Raw genomic sequence first — 9,090 nt, 5'->3', positions numbered from 1 at the left:
AGTAATTCAAGTCGGATCGAATAGCACGTCGAGTGATAAAAGAATAAAGACCAGGAGGATCAGAGGGTATAGCTTTCATAATTTCCTCCATCAAAAATAATCAGGATCCGCTCGGAACGGCGGAACGAGGACCGCGGTAGCCGCCATCCCAGTTTTAAGCGTTCCTTCTGCTATCCCGAGCAGTTGAAAAAGTTGAGAGAAAAACTCGCGATGGAAAAATGGCGACGTATTTGAAACCAACGTCAAAATTGTTTGACCTTCCTTCGCGCGCGTCCGCGGAATTGAATCTTGCCGACTTGATGTGCCCCGTGTGCAGGGGAATCCTGATCGAGCCTGTGACCCTTCCTTGTGCCCACAGCCTCTGCCTGAGGTGCCTCAACGGTACGATACAGCACAACAGCCTAAGCTGTCCCCTCTGCAGAGTCAGAGTAGGTTCCTGGCTAAGGACGGCTACCAAGTCGGACACTCTCGTCAACGGCCAACTATGGACGCTGATCAAGACCAGGTTCTCCAAGGAAATACAAGCTAAACACGACGGCGTTGACACTGACCTCGATTCCGGTAGGTCCTGACTCCACAAACAAACATAACCTCTAAATTATATCTCATTCAAAAATAAGTTGAGTCTTAATTTTCTCACCCTCGGCCAGTCTGCTTGCTCCACAGCTTCGCTCTTGGATCTCATGCATCTCTCCAGCTGTCCTATCTCGCTTCGAATTGTAATGCAAATAAGCAATCTTGTATCGCAACTGACAATAACGCCAATTCCCCCTCCCACTTCCATTTTGTAAACAAACCAGTTTAAAATGTCCATTATTTTTCCTTCATTAGGATTTGGAAGGACAAACAAAATTTTGAGCGCAGCTGGTGAGATTCGGCGGGAATACGAGGCGCAACTCGAACTTGCAGAAGAGGAAAGAAGGCGGCTACGAGAGGCGGAGCGAATTGCGAGCGAGGCATTGATTCACAAGATACAGGCAGAGGAGCGGCAACATATCACACGGTTGGTCAAGGATCGCGCAGTCGCAAAAGATTTAGCGAAGAGACATACTGGAGACAAAGTCAAGGTGAGGGAGAAACATGCCGACGAGCGAGAAGCTGGATGCGACAGAGAGATGCAAATCGCCAAGTCGACTGCGACTGAGTTGACCAAGTTGACAGAGCGAGTAGAGTGGAATTCGAATATTGCTCTGATCTCTAAACTGCGCGCGGAAAGGTATGCCTCCGATGCAAAAGCAGGCATGTCCAATTCCCATAAATGCCCTGCAGACAAGTTCCAATCCCCAAAATGCGACCAGCTCACGAGCCCTACAAGTAAGTCAACCAAACACCAAGTCGCGACCAAGATCAGGTCACTGCCAGCCCAGAGCTATGTGTCCAAGCCCAGCTGCTCGACTTCGAAGATCTATGGCACTCAGAGCAAGGAGGAGCTCCATGTGCCCAGCGACGTCTTAAACAGGAAACCGAAAAGTCTCGGTGTTGAGGTTTGCTTGGCGACTGGCGGGGATGACCAGCGCATTGGAAGTGCAGAGAGTAGCTGCAGCCATGACAGCATAAACATAGAGATACACCATTTCAAACCCATTAAAGCAATGCCGAGGACACCACTAGGAGTAACGCCAGGTAATTTTTAATGCTGGATGTTAAATTATCATCACATGTTATTGAAAAAGAACTGGATAGTAAACAATGCAAGGCTTACAGTTGGAAATCGTTTTCAGATGGTTGCCCAATTGACCCAAAGCTGATCAGAGTTGTCGCCACATTGCAACAAGTACAAAACGCCATTCCCAAACCTCCAGTAGCAATGGAGTTGAAACGATTGTCGACATGGTCCTACAGCGCGTTCAAAGGTAATGTTTTATTCTGTGTCTACCCACATCATTTGTACTGTGACACATTCCATCCGAACTATACAATAAATTTGATTTTTCAGGAAAAACGAAGAAAATGTTGAAATTAGAGCATCGTCCAACCACTAGCAATGTTGTGAAAGATGAACCGGAAAGCAGACCATCAACATCACACTGTCCGAACCAACCACAGCCAAATCCGAGCAAATTAACAAAATCTCAGGTGTCAGAGACAGTCCGCAGGCTGGATTTGTCCACAGAAATTCCATATGATGGTAATAAAAACTATGCAAAAAACATAAACAGGATAATAAACGGTACTAAGGTGAGCAAGAAGTTGATCCTCGATGAGGACGTGGCACTTTCAATGGCACATCAAAAGTACGACAGCCCAGCAAAGTTCAAGCGGAGGAAACGTTGCTCGTCCAGCAATGACCGGGAGGAAACGAATACGGACCAAAAAACGAACAACTCCGGAGACGAGGCGTCAAGTTCAAATTCCTCCAGTAACAATTCTTGGTCTCTCCCGTTGGATGGCCCCAACGAAGCCGTCGAAAATATTGCTGAGAGGATAAAAAAACGGAAGATGTCCCGCGGTGTTAAGAGTAAACTGCAGAAAACGGAAGCGCCTGAGAAGCAGCGTTGCACGGCTACCGAAAAAAAGAGTGCGACCGTACGAAAACTGCTCACAGAGACGACTAAGTCAGCTGCGAAGCAAACGACCAACCCGAGACTTGGTGCCCAGCAGAAGAAAGGCAGGTGTACCAGATCCGAGGACGAGGACACCGATTCGCAGGTTGATTCGGAGTCTGTGGTTGAGACGGGTGCGATCTACGGTAGCAGAAAGTCTACAAGAACCTTGACCAGAAGCGGCGGGGAGTTGAAAGGCGAAAAAACTACGACGACGAAATCCCACCAAGAGTCTGAAATGCAATGTTCAGACCTAGAAGAAGAAGCGGGGGAGGAGGAGGATGAAGATGAAGAAGTACAAGAGCAGCGGCGGATAGAGAGGCTGCTCCTGCAGGAGAAAAAGGATTTTGAGCTCGCCCAGAGGCTGCAGGCAAAGTTCGACGAGATGGAGAGGATCTCCGGGCGTACTCGAGGTTCTCGGCGCAGTCGGTTCAACTCGAGGAACATCGAGCAGGTCCTCGCAGTTGACGGCGTCGGCATCAGAGACCGATTCAGCAAGCAGCTGCGCATCCAAGGGAAGGAGACTTCCATGCTGGAAAACGAAAAGCGCCGTGTGACTCGAAGACGGTGTGTCTAATGACGAAGATCACCGCGAGTGACGTTCATTGGCAACTTGAAAAGCGCATTGATTGGCAGGGGAGACGAGAGACCGCGGTACACATACTTCGTCTAATTCCTTGCCATACATACGCACATAGATGTATCGCCGGTGTACCGACAGCGGCGTGAATTGATTTTTATTGTGTTAAATAGATTATTACCGTACGCATGTTAGTTGACTATACAAGGTAAAAGATTGAAAATTTTATTGAAGGATATCGTTCGGCTCACTGGTGGTGTCGCAAAAAAGAAAAAATGGATGTGCGTCATCCGGACAATAGTCGAACGGTAACTAATGAACCTGAACTTTATAAGTTGCGGTGAATATTGCCATTCGGCAGGGAAGGTTATACTGTCTTAAAATTCCTGAAAAAAGCAGATGAATACATTTATGATGGCGTATATGTTGGGTTTTCGGATGAACTCCGAAATCTAACAATAAATTTCAACAAAAGTGCAACTTGTACATAAGAGTCCCCTCGACCCTGATGCAATCGCAGCTTGCATACATATTATATGAACACGACACATATGTCTCATTTTCTCTCTAAACACTATATTATTATAGACTTATAGCGTGATAGTTATATTATGCGTAGTGAATGTAATATAAACTGAACGTTGAATAACAAGTAGCACGTTGGAGGTGTTGGGATTTTGAAGAGGAAATCGAAAGCCAATGAGAATTCAACGTTACTTTCATTTCAGGCTCAAACCGGTATCTGCGGATTTATCGTGATATACCACCCTTGGGACACCATAAATTCGCACGGTAGTTGTGTTTTACCCTTTCTCCCTAACGCAACGCCTATATAGGAGAAATATGATATATTTTTTAGTAAGAACAGTGTGTAATAATGAGGAGATTTAAGTTGTACATGGAATGGACTTAGAATCGGTCAATTTCTGCGATTATGCGTGTACGTATAATATACGATGTAGGATCATATTGTAATCATGTGGAAGTGGTGAGGTAACGATTACTACCGTAAACAAACATTTTTTTAAATGAAAAAAGAAAAAAATAATAAATATACGGAATAGCTTCCAGGCAGCATTTTAGGTATGCAAATATAGCAGATAATTATATAGATAATCATCAGCCAATTGTCATCTTGTAAGGATGTGCAAAATAGAATTAATCGATGCAGCCCGTTATCTTCGTCGCTTTCTGCTGTATCGTCGAGGACACGCAAGCTGTATATCATGCAAAAGGTGATTCGTAGCCACGCGTTGTATCCGTCGCAGATTCATCCCCTGTGCAACGTACCATACTTTCGTACTACATACCTATGTGAAACAAAAAACGCAGGTAAATCTAACGCGAGATGCTTTATTTTCCATCCTAATAAATTTAACTGCGGTTGACTTTAAAAAAATCATATCCTCTTTCTTTTCAAATTAATATTATTTCCGAGTATTACAAAGGTATATATATATATATATATATACATATATATATATATATGTGTGTGTGCGTGTGTCTATAGAGTGGCTCACCGGAAAAAAAAAATGATATTCAATATGCATTCCTCATAAAACTGTTATTTATGATGACAAAAATCCCCTGCAAATTTGAGCTCGATCGGATAAGATTTAGAGGTCCTGCTTTCGAGGTTTCGTTTTTACATTGAAATAATACGTAAAAAAAATGCTTACCCGAATTCATTGTCGATTTCGTGTGAAAATATAGACGAAAATGAAAAATATCACGAGGCCTTTTTCGTTATAGGTAACAGGATATTTTAGAAACAGAAAATGATAAAAACCTTTATTTATTCTGAATTCAATACAATTATCTTTGATTTTTCACTTTTGTCAGTTTTAAGTTACAGTAATTCTCGAAATATGCAAAATTGAATAACATATCTAGAGACTTTTTTTGTACTAAATATTATTGACTACAAAAAAGGTCTCTTGATATTTTTCATATTTGTCTATATTTTCACCCGAAATGGACGGTGAATTAAATTAAGCATTTTTTTCATGTTTTACTTAATTCGCTGTAAAAATGAAAACTCGAAAGCTGGACATCGAAATCTTATCCGATCGAGGTCAAATTTTCAGGAGATTTTTTTTCCATCATAAACAACAGTTTTATGACGAATCCGCACTGAAAAAAAAATCTTTCTTTTATGAACTGCTTTAATATATATATATATACACACACACACACACAATATCGATTCTATCTGTGTATGTAAATATTTTCATCGTCTCTTATAAATATTATCGTGCAAAGACATGTACATGTGTAATGTGCATTAATAAAGTTTATTTTTGTTTTAATGATACATGTGTAATGGGCAGATGCGCTCTAAGCTACTACAAACGTGGGCATTACACGATACGATAGATTCGACACTAGGCTGAAGTATTCGAGTCCTCACACGCCGTCTCCTTCGCGTCAAGACAGCAAATCGGTTCCGGGCTCTTTAGCCCGGTGAACTTCCACTCGTCTTTGCTGCCGCAGGATCTCGCGAAGACGGCAGGTGTTAGATTGCTCACAAGAACGCCAAACTTCTCGCAAATCATTGCCGGTGCCTTGTCCTTTGCACCTTGAGCCTGCGTTGCAAATACAATTTATTTCATCAAAACGGTATTTGTCATTTTACTCTTATTCATTTTCCATGGGAACTCAAGCGAAACGAACATTTTTCTAAGTTCCGACGTTATTTGTTTCACTCAAGTATAATGTTTACCAGAGCCACGCAGAGTTGGGAACAGATCTCAGCCCCCTCCTCGTCACAGCTCACGTTGTACTGCAGCGATTGCTCGATTATTGGCGTTTGACTGTTCATCGGAAAGACTGCACAGTTGCATCCACTTTGGGCCGCTTGCGCTTGGCTAAAAATAACATTTGACAAGTTTTCGAAAATTATACGTACATTTAGATACATGTATGTATCTTGTAAAAAGTACATGGACACGGACTTACACAGCTGATACAACGATGTGAAATATAGTTACGACGAAGATGAGATACTTGGCCATTTTTTGTGACGTTGTAAGGACCTTAGGTTGATAACCAGCCGGTAATATGCGGCCCAAGCGGTCTGCTGCAGTCTGGAATAGCGAGATGCCATGATTACCTTATATATCAGCGGTTGCTACCCGGATTAAATTCTGCATTACTGTTTATTTAATGTAACTTGATTCGAGAAAGTGATTCCAGTACATGATATAGCTCAAGTATCACAATGGTTGTTTGATTGTTTGGATTGAAAAACGAACTGTGAAAAGGTGATTCCAGTGCGTGGAATTATCTCGGTATCTTATATTATGTGTGTTACCGGTTTCTGACTGCGGGTGCAGCCTCGTATACACAACGTTTGAACGAGTAATACGATCAGTTCAGTATTTGAATTCTCAATATCAATTCAGCACATTCAAAACTCTGCAGTCAATTCTTATTCTTCTGTTTATGCATTTTAAATCCCCAGCTGGCAAACTTGCGCCTTGCAAAAATCATTCCCTGATAAGGAAGATTAGAGTTGGTTGCATGGTGCCCAGAATATTTTCCTGAGCGACTCGCTTGGAATATAAAGGAAAATTTGAGTCACAGTCTGTTGGTAGACAAAAACTTACCCAGAAATTGCCAGCAGGTCTTGAGGCTCCTTCAGCTCGATTTAGATCAGTGCCATGTCAACTACAACCCAGGTAGCGTTCTGTCACAAATTCACGTAATAGCCATCACCTGGACGCATGCATGACTCTGCCGGCAGACCACTATGTTTGTCTGTTTCCGCAGTTGTAGGAAGACTTGCATATGTGAGCTTTCGAAAGAAGCTTGCTGCAGATTTGCGACAAATGACATGTTACGCTCTACCGCTTAAAAAAAAAAGTATCTCCGATCACTGAGCCACTTCACCATAAACGTTCTGATTAATATGCAATCAGCATTTTCCCACCATTTTTCTACAGCTGTTCACTATAGCGCTGTTTTCACATACATAAACGTGCATCAATCAAGCTTATGTACGAATCTCATTATAGTTTGTGCATTCGTGAGAAAGTAACAAGGAAGAACCGTTGAATCGCCACCTGTATGTAAGAAGTCGAAATATATCTTCTTCTTCCCGGTGGCTATTCCCCAATCGAGGATGTGCCAAAAAGTCGAAGTATATCCGTGAGCAGACTCGTGCATGTCTGTCGTTCGGGCTTGCACGATCGGATGCTACAGGAAATACTACGTCGGAACCGCTATAACTGCTTGCAGAAGGCGTTTGTTCGGTTTTACATTTCCTGTGCTGAAATTGTGGTGAACGTCAAAGAATTGTTTTCGTCAATTTTAGAGTTGAATTTAACCGTCCAACACTGCTGCTCAGCTGACAGGACCCAGGTAACATTTCCCGTAGCATCAGAACGTGCATGACTGTAATCGGCAGTGCTGTACGACAGAATTGGGCATAATGGTTGCATGCTACTGCAGTGTCGGTTAAACCGGTCAAACGACAGGTATGCGTGGGTCCACTCGTTGATACACTTCGACTTTTTACATACAGACTTAAAAATTTCGATCAGCTCGATCATCCCCGTGAGGAGACGCGAAACCGCGTCCACCGCCAACCGCCTCCAACGATCACCGCGTTCACCGCCAACTACCTCCAATAACCACCGCCAACCACCCCCGAACATCTCCTACCACCTCCGTCCTCCTCATACACCTCGTCCTTCTCCTCCTTCTCGTGCTTCTTGGTCACCCCCAACCACTTCTGACCACCTCCGCCAACCACCTCCAATTGTCATCTCATGTGCCGTAGTCATATCAAACTAGGAAATGGTGCAAAGAACTTAACGGAGTCGTGAATTTTTTTCAATAGGTACAGGTAGGCGCCGCCAGTAACATGTTATAATGTTGGTGAATCGATTTAGTCGGAGGTTTCAAAAATGTCCATCAACTGGCCGACATTCGTGTTTTTGTTTTTTGTCGATTATCTCGCTTCGCGTTGGTTGTCCAAAAAAAAGTTCCACGAGGCTAAAGCTAGCAGCCAGAATTAGCAGCCAATTCTTTTTTTGGTACATCGATAGTAAAATGATGTGCGTATTAAAAATAATTCTAGTTTTTACATTTCAGACAAGAAATACGCACTTTATCTTTCCTGCCGATTCCAGACTGAAGCGACTAGGCCCTTCGATGGTCAGCCGTTGCCTAAAGATATATTTTTCAGTTAACGGGTCAGCTAATAACGCTGCCGTTCTGCGACAGTTGGATGATAAAAATTTTTGCTCGTACCTTTCAAATGTGTTAAAATTCACTCGAAGTTTTAAGAAGCTTCGTTCTTTCTCTCCTTATCAAAAAACAAAAAATCGCCGACAATCACCTTTTTAGGTCTTTAAATCAGGACGCTGCGTTAAATACTATCCAACGTAGATACTTCACTTGCGAATAGCTAAAACAGCGTTTCTATTCTATGCCTACGAAAATTAAAGATTGAGAGAGAACCTGAAAAGTTGTTGGAATAATTATGAATGTTATTGAATACATCGAGCGCGTGTCGAGTAGAATCCCATTTCGAAATGAATAATTCTTGTATTTTCATATTATAGACGTATTATTGTAGATAATCTAGTTTGTCGCCTGGAAAATTATAAAATTTATCGTATGCATCACGTATTAATCGTAAATGGATCATATATATTAATTAACATCGTACATGGACCGCACATACATACCTATATACTTTTTGGTCTCTGCATCATTATTACATCTGATCTATTATTATTTATGATCTATGTATACATTCTTCTCTCAGGTACCTATACTTTAATTAAATCACTGTTTTGCTACGAATTTTGGAAGAAATTTATTTTCGGTATTAATTTCTTGTATCGCCGACAAATCGGTAACGCTGTAAGTCGGTAAGTACACACAGGCTAAGTATTGGCTTGGGCTTACCATTGCGAAGACTGTGGTACTTGGAAGGTTAATGCAGCCAGCATTACA

The 9,090-nt window shown here is 42.2% G+C and overlaps 2 protein-coding genes across 2 annotated transcripts; one reads left to right on the top strand and one right to left on the bottom strand.

The window, feature by feature from the left end:
* The first annotated feature begins 167 nt into the window (after positions 1 to 167).
* LOC107220826 (E3 ubiquitin-protein ligase RNF169) lies at positions 168 to 4,695 on the top strand. Its single transcript, XM_015659580.2, has 4 exons — positions 168 to 561; positions 832 to 1,623; positions 1,722 to 1,853; positions 1,937 to 4,695. Exons 1-4 carry the CDS (start codon positions 219 to 221, stop codon positions 3,118 to 3,120), a joined length of 2,451 nt encoding a protein of 816 aa, XP_015515066.1. The 5' UTR covers positions 168 to 218; the 3' UTR covers positions 3,121 to 4,695.
* A 342-nt stretch (positions 4,696 to 5,037) lies between these two features.
* Positions 5,038 to 6,799, bottom strand: LOC107220812. The gene is made up of 4 exons (XM_015659552.2): positions 6,732 to 6,799; positions 6,082 to 6,209; positions 5,846 to 5,990; positions 5,038 to 5,708 (listed from the first exon to the last, which is right to left on the bottom strand). The coding sequence occupies exons 2-4, from the start codon at positions 6,135 to 6,137 to the stop codon at positions 5,508 to 5,510; spliced, it is 402 nt and encodes a 133-aa protein (XP_015515038.1). The 5' UTR covers positions 6,138 to 6,209; positions 6,732 to 6,799; the 3' UTR covers positions 5,038 to 5,507.
* Between the last annotated feature and the right edge of the window lie 2,291 nt (positions 6,800 to 9,090).

This window comes from Neodiprion lecontei, chromosome 5, assembly GCF_021901455.1.
Source record: "Neodiprion lecontei isolate iyNeoLeco1 chromosome 5, iyNeoLeco1.1, whole genome shotgun sequence".
NCBI classification, from domain to species: Eukaryota; Metazoa; Arthropoda; class Insecta; order Hymenoptera; family Diprionidae; genus Neodiprion; species Neodiprion lecontei.
The sequence above is the reverse complement of the archived record's forward strand: the minus strand, read 5'-3'. Positions and strand labels throughout refer to the sequence as shown.

Excerpts from the sequence above, each read along its gene's own strand:
- LOC107220826 (XM_015659580.2), top strand. The coding sequence starts at position 219 with ATGGCGACGTATTTGAAACCAACGTCAAAATTGTTTGACCTTCCTTCG. Across the intron at positions 1,624-1,721 it reads ACCACTAGGAGTAACGCCAG|ATGGTTGCCCAATTGACCCA; the intron begins GTAATTTTTAAT and ends AATCGTTTTCAG. Across the intron at positions 1,854-1,936 it reads GTCCTACAGCGCGTTCAAAG|GAAAAACGAAGAAAATGTTG; the intron begins GTAATGTTTTAT and ends TTGATTTTTCAG.
- LOC107220812 (XM_015659552.2), bottom strand. The coding sequence starts at position 6,137 with ATGGCCAAGTATCTCATCTTCGTCGTAACTATATTTCACATCGTTGTA. Across the intron at positions 5,991-6,081 it reads CACATCGTTGTATCAGCTGT|CCAAGCGCAAGCGGCCCAAA; the intron begins GTAAGTCCGTGT and ends TGTTATTTTTAG. Across the intron at positions 5,709-5,845 it reads CCCAACTCTGCGTGGCTCTG|GCTCAAGGTGCAAAGGACAA; the intron begins GTAAACATTATA and ends TTTGCAACGCAG.